We start from the raw sequence: 19517 nt of genomic DNA, 5'->3' as shown, positions 1-19517 counted from the left end.
AAGCATTTTTATCCCCACTGTTTACGATTCGTAATAGATTCCCTGTTTCTCACTTGGCGTCGCGAGCCACTCTGAGCAACAAAACTAAGCCAAGTTCTACCCTGAAACTTAGGATCGGAGTAGCCATGGAGAAGGCTTTCAGCAGAGTCAGCGTCCTCGGGGGTCTGGACGAACGAGATGTGGAATCTGCAGCGAGGAATCGTGAGCGCTGGGGAGCCAGGCGCTTTGAAGGTCTTGCCGCGGAACGTAGCGGGTCTCCACCCGCTGTTCCAAATACAAACGGTCGGCGGGAGAAGCGCGCCCGGGCGCGGGCGTCCCGCCGCAAGGGACTCGTTGCTGGCGGCTGGGCTCCTGTGGCAATCTCCGATTGCATAGGCAGCCTCTCCTCCCCTTCGGAGCCCGTTTCTTTGCACGGCGCCTGCTGGGAGAGCCCGGGGGTGCTGGCGAGGTTGCCTCGCAGACTGGGCTGGTGTCCCCTCTCCCCGATGCCCTTACCGAGGCTCCGGGTGGGAGCATATGACCAGGTGTGTGTTTTCATCCTTTTAATTCAAGTGGAGGGAGGGGAGCCTTGGATGCGGCTTGCCTGTAACAACGAAGTAGGCAGTATCGTAGCAGCTCCTCCCCTGAGATCAAGTTGGATCCTTGGAGCTGAGGAGCGGTCCAGCTCCTCGGAAATGTTGACTGGAAGGGAGATATGAAAGGAGTGGATGTGTTGCTTGCTTGCATTTCCCTGGTGTTTCAATATTTTTCCACTTTCCTGGAAGTCTATTGATTTTTCCCTCACTGAAAAAACCCCCAATCTTGACGTTTTGATTTCGGAATTATGAGTATATTAAGCTGTTCTTCTAAAACTATTCAAACCTTTTAACAGTTTTATATATGAACACAGCAGTCTTGAGCTCTATACTTTGCCCCTTACTTCCTTTGTTTTATCCCCAATTTTCTCACTTTTTTCTTTCCCAGACCTTTCTCCCTATCACTTACAGCACTATTTCCCTGTCTTTGAACAGGGAAATGAACTTATTTTTTCCTCATATCTATTTCTCTATTTTTATACACGGTTTTAAGATAGTATCTAGAGATATGAGCTATGTCACAAATTTAACCATCAACCATCGTTACAGTGAGTGTAGTTATTTCATTCTGGACGAAAATCACTCTATTCAAGGCATTCCATTGTGAAGTATCATTTAATGACCTCCAACAGCAATGAGACTAAATATATTAAAAATTGAATTCAGAAAACGAAAGAAAATAATTGAGTTCAGTTGGGCAGATCTGACTTGCAGAGAGAACTCTGCGGAAAGCTAGGAGGCAATATTGAGACCATTCTAATGGTTAAAGCAGTGCTACAAGCTGAGTAATATCGCCTTTTTTAATTCCTTTGGTAAGGGATATAAAGTGTACCTTTTACTTATTTTAAAAGTTATTTTTCTTTTAGATTTTATTTATTGATTTTAGGGGGTGGTGGAAGGGGAGCAGGAAGCATCAACTCCTAGTAGTTGCTTCCCATATATGCCTTAAGCCCTAGAGTTTCTAACCAGCGACCTATCAGCATTCCAGGTCCCTACTTTATCTACTGTGCCACCACAGGTCAGGCTATAAGTTATTTTTCATCTCTGAAAGTACCATGTTAAAATGTGCATAAGTCATAGAGTTACTTCTTTTCCATTTTAATGTTTAATTTTGTAATAGACTCAGTAAAGCTTTTCATGAAAATGTAGAGCAGTAACTAATTTTTTTAATATTTACCTTTTTTATCCCTTTATTTTTTTTCTGTCCTGTTTTATTACTTATCTCTTTCACCTTTCAGATCCAAGCTGTACTTATATCTTCTTCTTCTTCAAAATATTTATTCTGCTGGAACTGAAGAGGATGTGTTCCAGGGACATACTTTGTTGTCAGAAATTTTATTACCAGAGGTAGAAATAATGAGCCATTGATACATGTCTTAGAACTTCAGAGAAAGGAAAGATGGAAAGATACCATCCAGGGTTAAATGAATTTACATGTCTTAGAAAGATGAAATACACATCTGGAAGGATTAAAGGAAGTCTGTGGGACAAAGTACAATTGATATTAAAGTTATAGAATGTCTTAGGGGAAAAGTGCCCCCGGAAGAATTGTGTTAAGATAGATGAGTCTGGAAATTAAAACAAGCTCAGACCTACTGTACTTACCAATGATAATATCTAAGAATATATTCAATAACCTCTTCTTTGCCATGTTAATAAAGGAGAGCAGACTTGGTTCAGGAAGATGCTGTGTTTTTAAAAGGGGAAAGGGTTCAGAATTGGGTGGCTAGGGGCTTAAACTAGAACGCTTACTAAATTTAGTATTTTGCCCATTGTTAACCTTATTGCCTCTAGTTATGTACAGATAGAGAGGTGTGTAAGGAGATGATTTTTATCCTGGGCAACTGCCAGAAGGTTGAGTGGAGGGAAAGATCATACTCACTCTACTTCACCTGATGTATGAATTGTTCTGTTCTGTTTTTAATGTCGATGACTTCACTTTAAAGAAGCTTCATTCCAAGAGGATACATTACTCAAGGTATTGTGATATATTATTTTCCTTTTATGAAATGCCTATGGACAATTGCGAATAGATATTTGTAAGTGTGTTATTGAGATTTGCCTTTCTGGTTGACTAACTTATTATTTAGATAAACTATATCCCCTTTATATCTTCTAGCAAATGTTTTTAACTACTTTTTAAAATCTATTTATTTTATGAACCTCCTTAGGGAATAATCTTTGTTTAGAATCGAACAAAAGCCCTACCATTTGCAATAAAAAGAGTCATTTAAAAATATAATTCCATGATATTATTTCCTTTGGGATTTTAAAAAACTGAACCATTTTATTTAAAATGTCAGGTATTTTTCATGTCTTTTGGTGCACACATATAAACACGTATTATTCTGTATGTGTGTTCGTTGGAGTTGTATTTCTGTCATAGGCCCTATGTATGTCAGCTTTAGTAGCTAGAGTCAATACATTTTCCATAGTAACTACTAATTTATCCGTTCACAGCATTCTGTGAGTTTCAGATCTTTTATAACTTCACATTTTGTATTTCTTTCATAATTTCATAATAATTAAACATATTGAGTATCTTTTCACATGTTGACTCTGTAAAGTTCCTGTTCAGGTCTCTTCCCTATTTTTTTTTTTTTTTACTAAGTTGTCTTTCTTTTTCTTAGTGCTTTGTAGGAATTTCTTTATATACTCTAGATATGAATCTTTTTGTTGGTTATATATTTGACACATCATCTTCTACTCTTTTGATGAATGGAAATTGCTCATTTTAATGTGTTTAATTTTATTAGTCATAAGATAAGAAATCTTTCTGTCCCCGAAGCTCATGAAGATTCTTCTCTTCTGTGATCTCCAGGAAACCTGATTGTCTTATATTTTACATTTAGATCTTCAATAAACCTGATATTAATTTTGTGAAAGATGTGAGGTACCCTTTATATCAGGGGTTCAGGATTTATTTATTCCATCTGGATATTCAGTTGACAAAGTACCATTTATGGGAAAAGAACATCTTTACTCCAGGGCTACTCAGCATCAAGTTTGTCATAAATCTAGTGTCGATATATGCATGGTCTGTTTCTGCACTCTATTCTGTTCCATTGTTCTATTTGCGTATCTTTTCACTAATTCCAAATTTAACTTTATATTGCATCTTGATATCTAGTCGTTAAGTCCTCCAGTTTTGATCTTGATAGTTATTCTTTATCTTTTGAATTTCTATGTAAATTTTAGACTCAATTTGTTAATTTCCACCTAAGAAAAACAACAAGGATTTTTTGAGAGGGAGGGTGAGAGAATGCGTTGAGACTATAGATTAATATTTTGTATCTTCCAATCTTGATCAAGGTGTATAACTTCTATTTAGGGCTACTTTAATATATATCAATAAGGTTTATTTTTTTGTTTTGAGCTCTTATACATCTTTTTAAAATTTGTTCATTTTTATGATTATTTATTGAGGCTATAGTAAATTATACATATGTAACTTTTAAACATTTTTTTAATTATTTGGGGAATACATGGAAATACAATTGATTTTTGTATATTGGCCTTCTATCCAGCAACCTTGCTAAATTCACTTATTTCTTTTAAATTTTTTATATACAATTATGTTATCTGAATAATAACATTTTTCTTTCTTCTGTTTTAGTCTTTATCCTGTTTATTTCTTTTTCTTGTCCTTTTGTACCATCTACCACCTTTAATATAATGCTGAGTAGAAATGATCAGAGCTAATAAACTTGCCTTGTTCCCAATCTCAGGAAGAACATTGTCAATATTTCACTATTAAGTATGATGTTTGCAACAGATTTTTGTAGACAACCTTTATCAAATGCAGGCAGTTTCCTTCTATTTCTAATGTCCTAAGAATTATACAATGAATGGGTGTTGAATTTTATCATATGCCTGTTCTGCATGTATTGAAATGATTTTAAGATTTTTTCTCTTTATTTGTTAATGTCTTGAGTTATACTGATTGATTTTTTTTCATTTTATACAGTGGATAATAATTTGATACTATTTTATTAATTTTATTCAAATTGTTTTAGCTCTGACCATTGGGAGCTATTTTATTTGGCTCCTGTGCCCTTTTGACATATCCCAATCAATGTCAGATTGGTTTGTTTGTTTTTGTGTGTACTTTCTTACTTTCTGGAACTACATAATGCGTCAGGTTCATCTTGCATATTTCCTGCCCCAATCTTACGACTGGCCATTTCTCCAGGGAGCCCTGGCTCCTTTTATTGGAGACTAACATTACACACCAAGATCTGGATACCATGTGTGCTCTTTGCTACTGGGGTGTCGTTGCTTTTAGTCACTTTCAGCTGGCAGAGAAAGGAAATATATGTGTGTATACTAAGCTGTCTATATCCACATGTCTATAAATATTTCAATATGAAACTATCTGGATCTATATTAAGCTACACATGAATTCATACTGACGTCTTTAACTAATCCATTAAGCATGGCTTATTCTAGTCTCCTACCCTCGTTCATCTGTAAATCTCACTCCAGCAGTAAGAAACCTGCCTCCTACTATTCAGCCATCCGTTTATTTAATTGTTCAATTCCAGTATATATGTATGAAAGTATCAGAATTAACTCATATATACATCGGAAACAACTTTATAACTAGAGAACAGCTAAACCCAGGGAAGCAGAGAAGGAGTTGCCCAACTGAGCAAGTTATGTGTCAGAGAGGAGGGAAAGTAAAAAATCTAGGATTTAGCAGCTTCTTATATGAACTTTAAAATAATCATCCTGCCTGACCTGAGGTGGTGCAGTGGATAAAGCGTGGACCTGGAAACACTGAGGTCGCCGGTTCGAAACCCTGGGCTTGCCTGGTCAAGGCACATATAGGAGTTGATGCTTTCTGCTCCTCCCCCCTTCTCTTTCTCTCTCCCTCCCTCCCTCCCTCTCCTTCTCTCTCCTCTCTAAAATGAATAAATTTAAAAAATATCATCCTTATTTCAACACCCCCTGGCTTACCCCTTGCAGAACTATAAGGGGCCCTTCTATTCTGAACCTATTTTGCTGTTGTTGGCTTTCTCCTAAATAGACAGATGGAATTGGCCTGTCTCTGCTATGCTAGGTTGGTTATCATTCATCCATCTGCTTTCCGTCTTCCAAAATTTTGTTGATACCTTTAACTCTGTCATATGGACTCCCTCTAGCTCTTTTTGCCCTGGTGAGTATATATCGTTTTTAATAATTTACTTTTTAAGCAAAACATCTTATTGGCAACTCCATGAGGTCAGAGCCCTGGGAATAATGACTCAGTCTGTGCTACATCTCTGTCTCCATTTTTTACTGATTATTTTTTATGTGGCCTTGATAGGCATCTAAAATAATCATTGATGGAGATTATTTCAGGTTGATGTGTTTTCCCAAATGGTACTTTGTTGTTCAACATAAAGTGTTTCGGAGAGTATTATATATGAGACACATTATAAGAACTTGAATACAAGACAAACTTTAAAAAAAAATTTTTTTTTTTCTGTATTTTTCTGAAGCTGGAAACGGGGAGAGACAGTCAGACAGACTCCCGCATGCGCCCAACCGGGATCCACCGGGCACACCCACCAGGGGGCGATTCTCTGCCCCTCCAGGGCGTGGCTCTGTTGCAACCAGAGCCACTCTAGCGCCTGGGGCAGAGGCCGAGGAGCCATCCCCAGCGCCCGGGCCATCTTTGCTCCAGAGGAGCCTCGGCTGCTGCGGGAGGGGAAGAGAGAGACAGAGAGGAAGGAGAGGGGGAGGGGTGGAGAAGCAGATGGGCGCTTCTCCTGTGTGCCCTGGCGGGGAATCGAACCCAGGACTTCTGCATGCCAGGCCTACGCTCTACCACTGAGCCAACCAGCCAGGGCTAAGACAAACTTTTTATTTATTTTTTATTTTTTTATTTTTTATTTTTTTTGTATTTTTCTGAAGCTGGAAACGGGGAGAGACAGTGAGACAGACTCCCGCATGCGCCCAACCGGGATCCACCCGGCACGCCCACCAGGGGCAATGCTCTGCCCACTAGGCTGACGCTCTACCGCTGAGCCAACTGGCCAGGGCCGACAAACTTTTTATAAGGAAAAAATATTGGGGGAAATGTGCACCTTATATTCAAAAATATAAGATAGATACTAGGCAGTACTAGACCAGTAGGGAAGATAAGTTAGGGGAGAAGTAGCTAAGACAAGACAAGTATGGTGAGTGCCTATAGGAGATATGAACAAAATAGAATAGGAAAGCTTCAAAAATACAGACTTAACAGTGTCTTATGGATTTTTACTTTCAGGTGAAATATTTGATTATTTCAAAAGCTGGAGTTGAACGTCAGGTGAAATAATGGCAACAGGTGACTTAAAGAGAAGCTTACGAAACCTAGAACAAGCACTTCGCTCACTGAATTACCCTCAGGAGGTAGATTGTGTAGGGTAAGCTATAACATAAAGCTTATTTGTGGTCTTTTTGATATGATTTAATGCAGCGGTTCTCAACCTGTGGGTCGCGACCTACAGGTTGAGAACTGCTGATTTAATGTAATATCTGACCTGGGGGAAGTATCTAAATAGACTGATTTTGTGTGGGTGCCATTAAAATTTTCCTTGAAATAATTAAATTATTTTAGAAAGGAGGGAATTACAGGAGTTTGTTTCTAAGTATGAATTTTTAAAAGTACAACTCTAGATATTTAAAATATCTTCTAGAAGTAGCAACACAATATACATCAGTATAAAGTCTGATCTCTACAACTTTTAAACTTGTAGAAACCTAATGAACTTATTACTTATATAACTTACCGCCCTTTTGCATTCAGTTGGGTAGTATTTCTTTATGATTTAGAAGATTACACTTAATAGATTTCTCATTACAGCCTGTACCTTACCTGAAGATTATTAAGCTAACTCATATAACAGACATCACTTTGAACATTTCACTTTAGTTTCTACTTTCCAGATATGACTTAATTGCTTTTGTGGAATGTAGCAACATACATTTCTTCTATATTCTTGCCAATCTAATATGGTATTCCTTTCATCTTCTATCCTAAGACATCTATTTCTTCTTACCTGGAATTATTCATTGATTTAATATTTCCCCCTCTAGGAAGCAAGCTGACATCTAGTACTTAGCTTTGTTCACCATAATATCCCCACATCTAGAATGATGCTTGCATATATTAGAAGCTAATTAGACATTTACTCAGTGAGTGTCAAGGGACAAGTCAAGATTAACATGTTCAAGTTGTAGAGTAAGTCTTGGTTAAACCAACTACTGAGCAGAATCCTGGAGTAATGGGCTTTACATATCAAAATGGATGTTTTGACTGTGCACTAGGGAAAGTTAGCATCAAGAGATGACTGCAGGCCCTGGCCGGTTGGCTCGGTGGTAGAGCATCAGCCTGGCATGCAGGACTCCTGGGTTTGATTCCCGGCCAGGGCACACAGGAGAAGCGCCCATCTGCTTCTCCACCCCTCCCCCTCTCCTTCCTCTCTGTCTCTCTCTTCCCCTCCCGCAGCCAACACTCCATTGGAGCAAAGTTGGCCCGGGCACTGAGGACGGCTCTGTGGCCTCTGCCTCAGGCACTAGAATGGCTCTGGTCACAACAGAGCAACACCTCAGATGGGCAGAGTATCCCCCCTGGTGGGCATGCCAGGTGGATCCCGATTGGGTGCATGCGGGAGTCTGTCTGACTGCCTCCTCGTTTCCAACTTCAGAAAAATACAAAAAAAAAAAAAAAGAAAAAAAAAGAGATGACTGCAAATGAAAGGCTAGTGAGGAGAGCAAGGGGAAAGGTGCATTCTGGTGACTGCTTTGAGACATTCCGTATGAGAAACAGAAGGTGTTCCATAGTGTGCTTCCATAGCATATGCCAATCCTATGTGGCTCCTCAAAAGAGGGAAATTTCTACTGTCTAGTCTGGCTGGGATTAACCAGTTTGAGTAGCCCAGTTTTCTTCTTACTACCTTAACCATCAACATTTTAAAAGACATTTTGTATGGGAATAATTCTAAAAGATACCGATTATTTTCCTTTCTCCTGCGTACACTATGAACATTTGATTTTCTTATTGACCCACAAGTGTCATTAAGAACAATGATTTTTAGGTCGTTTGATAACACAGTATGTCTGCAGGGTCTGCTGAGGTAGGGAACGCTACTTGCTGCTGCTGCTTCAGGTTGCCACCCTCACACACACACAGCCCCCCCCCACACACACATTTCAATTCTTCCTGCTTTTCCCTATTTTTAATTTTATCTTGTGACCTGCTGGTTTTTGTTTTGTTGTTCCAGTTTTGCCTGTTCTTACTGATTCTAATCAAAGTCCATAGAAATTAGATAACCAAGATTTTTGACATTGTTTTATATAAGAGATGTTAAATGAAGACCTGGCTGTCTTCTATTCATAATGTGCATAAAATAGGGACAGATTTTGCTGTTCAAAAATATTTTTTGTTTCCCTTTTTTAAACTGTCTTACAGATAGACAAGCTTGCCAGAACAGTTTTCTCATTGGGTAAAATAATGTACCTGTAACCATAATGAGAAATATTTTATATTTGTCCTGAAAAACAACTTGTAGCACAATCAACATATACTTATTCTCTGCTTTTTTTTAATAGAGAGATTCATGTACATCCTGAATTTTGTGGAAAATGAATGCTTTATCCAAATGCATTATTAGTTCAGTGAACAAATATAACTAGCTAATTGAACCAGTCTCTCCTGTGCTTTGTTGTGGGAGAATCTGTGAAATTAATGTGTATGGACAATTAGAAATTCTGAGTACAAGACAGAGCATGAGGCATCAGATACCAGATGGCCTGGGAGTCATTCTGGGAGAGAGAAATATGCATCAGAACATTGAGGATAGCTTCATGGAAGCTTGAAATCTGACAAACGATGTATGAAGAATGAATAACAGGCAGAGAAAAGTGAGATACCTTTCTAGACTAGAGGGATTAGAATAATCTAATAAGGTACAGATTTCAAAGGGCTTGATACACGTGGAAGATATTGATTAGCCTAGGTACAGTGTCCAGCCCTGTTTTCCTCATCTATAACTTAATAATATTTTACCTGGGCAGTTTGTGGGAAGAAAGCACATGAGGTAAGGTACCCAGTGTTTGCAAGAGCAGAGAGTGTACTTGAGCACTGTAAGATGGTACATTTGTTTTATTAGAAGAATATGTACAAGATTTTCTGTTGGTACTGAAGAGCTATCGTGTTTGAGCAAACGAATATTGGAATTTCATAGTAATTTCGCTAGGCTGCTTTAGCGTTGGGATGGAATCTAAAGGGTCTTGTGCATCACTTTATGATTATGGTTATTGTGTCGTTATAAATTATTGACAGTAATTCTTGTGTTTCCCTGATTGTCCAACTTTGTGGAAGTATGCTTATTAAAAATCTTTTTCTTTTCCCCCCAACAGTTTGGTAAAGGGAGACACAGCGGCATCTTTGCCCATCATCAGCTATTGCCTTACCTCATATTCTCCTCATGTAGCAGAGCTTCTCATAGAATCCAATGTGGAGCTCATAGCAAAGAATGACTTGCGCTTCATAGATACTTTCTATAAGGTATTTTTGAGTTTATGAAACTTTTAAATTTTTAGAAGTCATTGATGGTTTTTTAAGATTAATGTTTTTGTAATAACATCTTAAGTATATGCAGTATATTTAGTTGACTATTTTCTTATGTATGTACCTCATCTAAATACAGTTCCTATTGCAATCAAAATGTAATTGAAGTTTGCTTTGTTTTATATTCTATTAAATATGACAACTGGTAAACATTTGTCATTGGGTGTCATTTGCCCTTTTTTATATCAAAGTTTAGTAAAAAATATTTTGCTGGCAGAAGTTAGAGAGGAATGTGGTTTTATTGAATAAAGCTTGTGGTTCAAAGAATTATGAGTTAATTTAGTCTTAAGAAAGAACTCTAGCTTTGAGACTTTCTGTTCCTTGTGGTCTGGGACCATGTCTTATATCTACTCTAGCATGTATACTTGTATTATGTACACTGACCTTCATCTCATATCTGATTTTCAGAAAATTACTTATTATCATTAATTTTTGCTCAAGCAAGCTAGTTTTGTTTTAACTACTTTTAAAAATGGTAAAACCCATTTATCATGTTCAAAAAAATTTTTTAAGTAGTAAGATGTACTTTATGAAAGAGGAGCTTTTATTGTAGAGTCTCTGTTTAATCTTCCCTTTGTCTTTCACCCAGAAAACTTCTGTGGAAGCCTTAGAGGCACTTCTAAGAACTCTTAGAGTTCAAGGGTAGGTTTTGAAAAATTACTGGTCTAGCCTATTACTCTCATTTTACAAATGAGAAGCTAAAACTCAGAGGCCTCCTGACTTGTCTAAAAAACGTTTAGTGGAAGAATTGGGATCTCTTAGTACCTTTTAAATCAAAGACCACCCTGGCCAGATGGGCATTTACTATTTTGGCTTTTTGAAAAAAACTGTTCCCAAGTTTTTGTTCATCTATTCCCTCTTTTTTTTTTTTTTTAAATAATTTTATTTTTTTAATGGGGTGACATCAATAAATCAGGATACATATATTCAAAGATAACTAGTCCAGGGTATCTTGTCGTTCAATTATGTTGCATACCCATCACCCAAAGTCAGATTGTCCTCTGTCACCTTCTATCTTGTTTTCTTTGTGCCCCTCCCCCTCCCCCTTTCCCTCTCCCATTCCCCCCTCCCCCCCGTAACCACCACACTCTTATCAATGTCTCTTAGTTTCACTTTTATGTCCCACCTACGTATGGAATAATGCAGTTCCTGGTTTTTTCTGATTTACTTATTTCGCTTCGTATCATGTTATCAAGATCCCACCATTTTGCTGTAAATGTTCCGATGTCATCATTTCTTATGGCTGAGTAGTATTCCATAGTGTATATGTGCCACATCTTCTTTATCCAGTCATCTATTGACGGGCTTTTTGGTTGTTTCCATGTCCTGGCCACTGTGAACAATGCTGGGTATATACCCCAAAAACTCAGAAACATTGATACGTAAAGACACATGGAGCCCCATGTTCATCTATTCCCTCTTTACAGCTTCTTCGTGATCACTTTAATTACAAACCAATCTTGACAAAAAAGCAGTTTCTCCAGTGTGGATTTGCGGAATGGAAAATTCAGATTATTTGTGATATTTTGAATTGTGTGATGAAAAAGCATAAAGAATTGAGTAGTCTTGAGAAGGTAATTTTCTTATTAGATTTTAACTTATGCCAAATGGCCAGTATTTTAATGTATAAGATCAATACCCTGACAGCAAACTAATACATAATATATAATTACTACATTATTCCCAGATTTGTGTAACCTTCTAATACCTGGTGTTTGCTTAAAATACTAGTCACTTATAATTTACACATTAGTAACTTGGAGCTACACCTCCTAGCCTAACAGTTCAAACAGTACATTTTCATCACTCCTTTTCAAAAGACATATAGTTTCATAGTCTCATTATTTGACAGTCATATCTCATATATAAAAATTTAAATTATAATAGAGTATAAATATACATCATGCTTTCACACAGATTTTTACATCTTAATACTTTTTTCTTAAGACTTCATCACAACAAAGAAAGAAGATCAATTTTGTTAAGTCAGAACCTTCTTCATCAAGCAGTGAGACAACTTCTACAGAACCTGTTGGCATTGACATCACCAGCAGGTTTATGACTTCCGGAAAGGTAGAAAAATGTATTGTTAAGGCTACTGATCTAATTAATCCAACACATAAGGTTCACTGTTCTAACTATCAGCAGCTAAAACATTCTAGTTATATATTGTACTATAATGATTTTTAAACAATGCATATCATATGTTATCTAGGGAATATTTCAAAAGTTATAAGAAGATCATAGAAATCTAGAATTGAACAAAACTTTCTCGTTATATTTCTAATTCCTGTTGCTGCCTTATTTCCTAGATAGAGTAGCAATGATTTAGGAAGGTTATACCATGTGCTCATGAACATTTACTCCTAATTATGTATTTAGTCTTCCTGAAACATGAGAACATACCAAGAGCATACTGTTCGTTATAGGTTATGATGATTCATTTACCTGTGTTCATATTTCTCTATCAGGAACGTGAAATATCCAGTGATTGATAGTTCCCAAGCCTGTAATCTGGTTTTGGGTTAGGATTTTGAATATCTTCTCTTTGTTGATATCTTCCCGCCCGTGTCTGCTTTGAGCATGTGTGGCTGAATGAGTCCTGTGTAAATACGTAGCTTGACCTAATCCTTACGCTCAGGACTTTCCCTTTGTCACTATTAATTTTGAATTGTCAGCTGAAGGTCTGTCTGATATTTTATGGATCGTTTAATTTTAAAAAAAATTGTAATGAGTACTATTCATGGAACAATTTCTTGATTATTTATATGCAAATTATATGGTATCCTTTTTATGATGAAATTATTTTTTAAATAATTTTTCATTATCGAACATTTCAAATATTTACAAAAGTAATTCCCAATTTCAGCAATTTATCAACTCTTTGCTAATCTGGTTTTATCTTTACTATAACCACTTTTCCCAACATCTTTTCCCCAAATCTGAAACAATTTGAAACAAATCCCAGACATAATTGAAGAGATATTTCATTATTTTTTCTAATATATGTTTTAAAAGATCATATCCACAATTTCATCATCACACATTAAATCTTAATATTAATAGCTTAATTAATGTTTGATATATAAATTATATGTGGTAATTCAAGCTCTTATAAATCTTAAAGGGAAGATAAGATGTTATTTTGCCAAGTTACTAAGTGTATGTTTAAAATAATTGTGTGAGGGAGACTGAAACAGCTCTGGCATATTTTTCGCTGTGCAGAAGAAAGCTGTGGTGATCCGTCACCTCTATAATGCAGATGATATTAACGTATCTGAAGATACCTTAAGTACAGTAACAGATGTTAAAGAAATATTTGCGGCGTCTGACTTAAAGGATACTGAAATAAAGATTCCTGAAGAAAAGGTTCCTGAAATCAAGTCTGAGCAACAAGTAAGAATTTTGGACTTCTTTAACAGATGCCAGTATCTTTTACTTGGACGTACATGATTACTTTTGCGTCTAAACTTTGGACTATCTCTAGCCTTTTGAATCATGACATGTTATCTTTGTTACCATGACTTAAGAATCTGTTCTACTGAATATAACTTGACAGATATTATTTACTTCCTATGTTCAGGGTACTGGGCTAGGTATTATAGGTAATGCAGGGATGAATAAGACATAGTACTTGTCAAGGAATTTATAGTTTAGTGAGATACAGAGATATACTGCTTTGTACAGTGAAGGTTCTCTATCACCTATTCCCTATATTGATGAATGGAAAAAATTGGTACACTACTGCCTTCTCATTTTTCTTTTTGGGCCCTTGCTGTCCTTTTCTCACTTAGAGTACCTTTTCTGTTGCTGTTTTGCCACAGACCCTATTATAATGTCTAATCTTTTTTTTTAATATTTATTCATTTTTTGCATTTTTCTGAAGTTGGAAACGGGGAGGCAGTCAGACAGACTCCCACATGCGCCCGACCGGGATCCACTGGCATGCCCACCAGGGGGCGATGCTCTGCCCATCTGGGGCGTTGCTCTGTTGCAACCAGAGCCATTCTAGCGCCTGAGGCAGAGGCCACGGAGCCATCCTCAGCGCCCGGGCCAACTTTGCTCCAATGGAGCATTGGCTGCGGGAGGGGAAGAGAGAGACAGAGAAGAAGGAGAGGGGGAGGGGTGGAGAAGCAGATGGGCGCTTCTCCTGTGTGCCCTGGCCGGGAATCGAACCCAGGACTCCTGCACACCAGGCCGACACTCTACCACTGAGCCAACCGGCCAGGGCCTATAATGTCTAATCTTTACTGCTTCTGCTAAACTTCTTTTTTCTATCTTCTGTATCTTGTGACATCTATACATCTTAGTATATAGTTGGCATTTATAAAAACTTTCAGATGGCCATTAGGCTTATTTCCCATTTATAGCAAACTGAACAGTTTCATTGCCGTTTCTTGGTTATTCCTCTTAGCTTTGTGCTTAGTGTTATGAGAAACTAGCTAGTGACAGTTTTATTGTACTACGCAGTGTTGTTCTAAAGAGCCTTATGAAAGTTAACTTATATAATCCTCACAAGATCCATATGAAGTAGGAACTGGTTTGGTATTTTGTTTTGTTTTGATAAGGAAATGGAAGCATCAATGTTATCCACATGACATAAGTGTCCAAGCAGTGTGCCTGCAGAGGTAGCAGTCTCCACTCCCATGCTCTATTGCCTGTTGTCCCCACTGAAATAACACAACGGAAATGGGAATACGTTGACCTCAAAGGCATTGCAGTTTGTGTAATATTATTTGGAATCTTTCTAATCATTTTAGGATGTGAAAGTTAATTCTGAGATTACTGCACTACAGACAAGGCTTGCTGAATGCCAGGAAAAGCTTGAGAAACTGACTCAGATAGAGAGTAGATTAGACTCCTTGGAAGAAAAAATGAAAGGAAAAGTGATGGTAAACGAAAAAACCTGGACTCATCTTCTAAGTCGCGTCACTCTTCTTGAAACAGAATTGCTTTTGTCCAAAAAGGTATTTTCTTTCCTTAACATTTTTAGGCTATGTCAACTACAATGAAGTTGTTATTTATTATTGTGTGTGCAATCCTTTGGAATGCTAGTAAGAGAATATTTAGGTAACGGGAAGATGTTTGTTGTCAGTGAAGTCCTATTCATATACAGCCTGTTTTATTGCTCTTGTCATACTATTGTTTTTATCTTCATCAAATAAGATAATCTGACAAACCTATATATTGAACTGTGCGAGCTATTTGGTACTTGAAGTATTTGAAATGCGGTAAAAAACTGTTTGCTTTTGTTTAAGAAAAGCTTGGAATTATTTTATGTCCTACAATAGTGCAAATGGTCTGTTTACAGAGTGAAGAAAAGTTGGCAGAAGAAGGAAAATTAAAATTTGAACTCCCTTTTCCCAATCATTTACTTAAATTATGAATTTTAGAGACAGTTACCAAATTTGCCATTGCCTTATCAAATCTGATAAATTGTTTCTTGATTTACTCAGGATTTCCATTTCTGGTCTTAGTCTAACTTTCCTTTCTAAAAAGTACAGGTAGTAGATTCAAGAAGGTTACTGTCTAATTCCACATTTAAAAGATTTCTTATACATAGGGATATTTATGTCTTACTTTATAAATTAAATACTTAAAATGTTTAAATATTTATCATGTCATCTTTACATTTCATTATCACCGATATTAATGTCAGATAAGAACAGTTTTCTTTTTATTTCATTCTAAATATTCAACTGTATTATTCCAGAACGATGACTACATAGACTATAATAAAATGAGTGAAGACTATTCTTCTAGTAGTGACGCGGATATTCTGAAATCTGGTAAGTTCTTATGATAGTAGGATTGATGGTATAGTTAAGAGTTTAGAAGAATAATTTTTATAGATATTTGATAATTTTAATATTCCTCAGCCTTATATTGTAGAAACTGCAAAGCTCCTAGGAACAAAGAAAATATTGAATTTACAGACTACTGAAGCAAAGGATTGCTAAAGAAGCCAGCTAACATATCATACTTGACATAGTTGTTTTATAAATCCTAGTGTACAAAATCAACTTTTACAGATGTTTTACCCTTTTAATTATACCCTTTTAAAATAAAAATGGATCTCCAAGTTTCTAATTTAAACTTTAGTAGCTTTGCATAAATAATACATGGACCATGAAAAGATGCATTGGTCAGCCTACAGCCTACTAAGAGTGGGATGTAGCTGGTCTTCAAAGTTGGGCCGTGCGATCTTAACCTTGAAGCTCAGATAATTAGATCAGGAGGAGACACTTAATCCAGGAACAATACAGAAGGTGCAAATCATTTTGTTCTCCTTGGAAATCTGGAATTAGATCACCAAGGATAATACATCAAATGACATTAAGCTGGACTGGGCTTTTTGTCCAAGTTCACGCTGATCAGTAAGCAGAGGAATAGAGCAAAAATAGACAAGAGAAGTACTATGAAGAGAAGTAACAAAAGACACTGGCTCTATGAAAGGTGGAAGTAAAAGTCTTTTTAGTTGTTTCCGTCCTCACGTGGTAATACTTTTTGTTCCCTAATTGACGTTGTCTGTCTTAAAGTAAAACTGTTTAAACCAGTGTTTAATTTTTTTTGGCTTTGTTTTTTTTCAGCCAAATGGTCCTCAGACCTGTTGATTGATTTGACAGGAGCATGTTTTGTCTGTGATGTTCTGTCATTGATTCAGTTGTAGGGAAGATGTACCATGAGTTAGTAGCTTATATTTAAAAATAAATGAACTTGCCTATTTATTCAATTGATTGCTATTATGATAAAGATATATTGCCTTTTGTAATTATTATTGGCCAGTTTTTAACATCTAGGTTTTACATGTAGGTTATTATCTTAGAAGGATATTAAAAACATCTATAAAGCAGTAACCATTTTATATTAAAATGTTTTATTTTTACTTCATATACAGTACATACAATTTTTTGATATTTGACTCCACTATGAGAGGAGAAGGTAACCTAAAAATGAATTTCTCCACAGATAGAAAAGGCCAAGAGAGGGAGGCAAGCATTCCTCTGTCCCCTGGTTATAGTACTGTATCAATAGATTCAACTCCCAGAACCTCCACTGTTAATTACTGTGGCTTGAAAGATATTTCAGAGGTAAGAAAAACTGGCAACTGCTTAGATCATTTTCTTTCTAGGATCAGGAGACCACGCAAGCATTCGATTTAGTTGCTGATATTATGGGCAAAAATCTTTAGTGAAACTGCATAAATTTTAATCTCATAAAAGTTTTTTGTGATAAGTAAACAGTACTTCATGCAATGTTCTAGTCTGTGTTTTATATGTTCATGGTCCATCTTTAATGATGTTTTACTTTGAGAAATTGCCTAAATTTGTCACTTTTTAAATTAAAGGAAACAACAATCCAGAAAATGGAAAGGATGAAAAAAATGTAAGTAACAGAAAGGGGCAACAGAAATTTATTTCTCTGCAGGGAATTGTATTGGATTACAGTATATATAGAATGTGCATATGTGTTTCAAACCTTAAAGGTCTCTCGATCAGGTGTGGAATTTCCTTCAGGACTCAAGTGGATAATAAATCCACCTATAGTTATGTGTTTGTGAGATGAGTCACTGTTTTGATTTCCAGAGAGTGATATAAAACATTGTTAATGGAATTAATTGTGGATTAAAGAGTGCAGAGATATTTTTGGTTGATAGTTAATCAAGAAGATGATCTATTTTTGCTAACTAATTTATCAACCTATTAAATAATATACAGAGATCAATGGTTTGGGGACATTTTAAGCATTGTTAAAGTATGGCTAGTGTTTTCAGATTATTGATAAGGTAATACTTAAAATGATACTTATTTCTAAAGAGCAGTTGAAAGGAAATATGAACTTGTGTTTAAGTTATTTAGGTAGCCTCCTCTAAAAAAATGATACTATTTTATGAAATTTGAAAAGTACTGAAATAACTTATGCTCCAGGAAATAAAGACTACTAATTGACTAATTGGTATTCCTTCCTTCTGGTCATAGTATACTTAATGTATTAACAGTAACTATACCTATAAATAAGAAAGACACTGATATTTATTTTAGGCTCAAGAACATAATTTTAACAACTTAAAGCCTATGCCTCATTATATTTATTTACTTAATGTATTACTTATTTATTATTTTTCAGGTTTGAAGAAACTGCAGAGTTACTGAAAGGTTCAAATCATTAATTATAGATTTTTTTCTACATAAACTTTTCCAGGACTTTGGCTACTGTACATACTGTCTCAGATTTTAAGAATTCTCTATAAATTTTAATATCTGCAATATTTTTATTAAGAATTTTAATTCTACTTGGTATATGAGCTTTTTCATTCAACATTGAATAAATACTTAAATATTTTTGTGCTGTGATTATATGCCTTTACTTTTCTTCAGAAAACTTATGTGCCAGTACATTTCTTTTATAGAGTGAAGTCATTAAGCAACATATTTTTGTGTTGACATTTGTTGGCAGTGTGCTAAGTAATGTGTTTTTTAAAGTACAGGCTTCAGGACCATAGTTTACATCCTGTTGGAAACACTCCAACTGGGACTTGCGTATTGTACCCAGGAGGATGTCGTACATACCATTTTGCCATCTGTACTGACGAGTATGTCGTAAGGAAAAGCTAAAAATGCTCATTGAAAATTAAATAAAGCACAAATGCAGTGTTTTCATGCCTGCTGAAAAAGCTACAACATATTTTCAGTTAACATTGAAAAAGTAAGTATATGATTCCCCTTTTGTATTTAGCTGCAGGTCGGAAAGTTCAGTGAACAACATGTTGAGTATTTTAGTGTTCTATTCTGTAACACATTTTAAGACCAGCAGCACAGACACAGATGGTGGCCGTCCAGAATTACAAAGTACACAGGGAGGTGTTTTCTTTTGGGTTTTTTTTTTCAGGTGATGGGAAGTAATATATTTTTCTGAAAAGAAAAAGTTTTAGATAAAATTAAACCAAGAGAAAAAAATAAATTTACTTTAAATAACTAAGTTGATTATTACTATTTTTAACTTTATAAATAAAAATGTAATTGTCCTGGGTAATCTTCAAGGAAATTGGTTCTGTTATGTGGAAGGATAAAGGAGAGTGCTTTTTTTATTATTATTATTATTTAGTTCATCTGGTTATATATTATTTACATCTGTTTATGTTATCTATATATGAATAATTTGAAATTTGTCACATATGAAACAATATTAAGTTGAAATTCTAAGTAAAAATGACTTAAAAAAGCATTTTTAGTAAATGCGTGCTTAGTCGTTTGACTTTAAAATTATGAACTTTTGAAGTTATAAAATCTTGTGTGTAGTCGAGTTTCAGTAAATATTTCTAGAACAAATTCAGTTAGCTT

General features: G+C 35.9%; 1 protein-coding gene across 9 annotated transcripts; it reads left to right on the top strand.

Annotated features, from left to right (window-relative positions):
• The first annotated feature begins 223 nt into the window (after positions 1 to 223).
• On the top strand, positions 224 to 19243 carry CEP44 (centrosomal protein 44). Of its 9 annotated transcripts, none has more exons than XM_066253426.1 (12): positions 224 to 524; positions 2525 to 2553; positions 6829 to 6967; positions 9966 to 10113; positions 11604 to 11750; positions 12124 to 12249; positions 13402 to 13572; positions 14937 to 15143; positions 15890 to 15965; positions 17146 to 17267; positions 17525 to 17562; positions 18304 to 19243. In XM_066253426.1, exons 3-12 carry the CDS (start codon positions 6879 to 6881, stop codon positions 18344 to 18346), a joined length of 1167 nt encoding a protein of 388 aa, XP_066109523.1. In that variant the 5' UTR covers positions 224 to 524; positions 2525 to 2553; positions 6829 to 6878; the 3' UTR covers positions 18347 to 19243. The 9 variants fall into 9 exon arrangements, with proteins under 9 accessions (XP_066109523.1, XP_066109521.1, XP_066109520.1 ...); XM_066253424.1 differs by having other exon boundaries at positions 2522 to 2553; XM_066253423.1 differs by lacking the exon at positions 6829 to 6967 and adding an exon at positions 1814 to 1922.
• The last annotated feature ends 274 nt before the right edge of the window (positions 19244 to 19517 follow it).

Source organism: Saccopteryx bilineata, chromosome 1, assembly GCF_036850765.1.
Source record: "Saccopteryx bilineata isolate mSacBil1 chromosome 1, mSacBil1_pri_phased_curated, whole genome shotgun sequence".
NCBI lineage: Eukaryota > Metazoa > Chordata > Mammalia > Chiroptera > Emballonuridae > Saccopteryx > Saccopteryx bilineata.
Note: the sequence above shows the minus strand (reverse complement) of the source record. Positions and strands in the feature narration are given on the sequence as shown.

What these genes read in the sequence shown, in the direction of transcription:
- CEP44 (XM_066253422.1), top strand. An exon ending in CAGAAATTTTATTACCAGAG is followed by an intron (nt 1,923 to 2,521) that starts GTAGAAATAATG and finishes TTCACTTTAAAG; the next exon opens with AAGCTTCATTCCAAGAGGAT. An exon ending in AATTGAGTAGTCTTGAGAAG is followed by an intron (nt 11,751 to 12,123) that starts GTAATTTTCTTA and finishes TTTTTTCTTAAG; the next exon opens with ACTTCATCACAACAAAGAAA.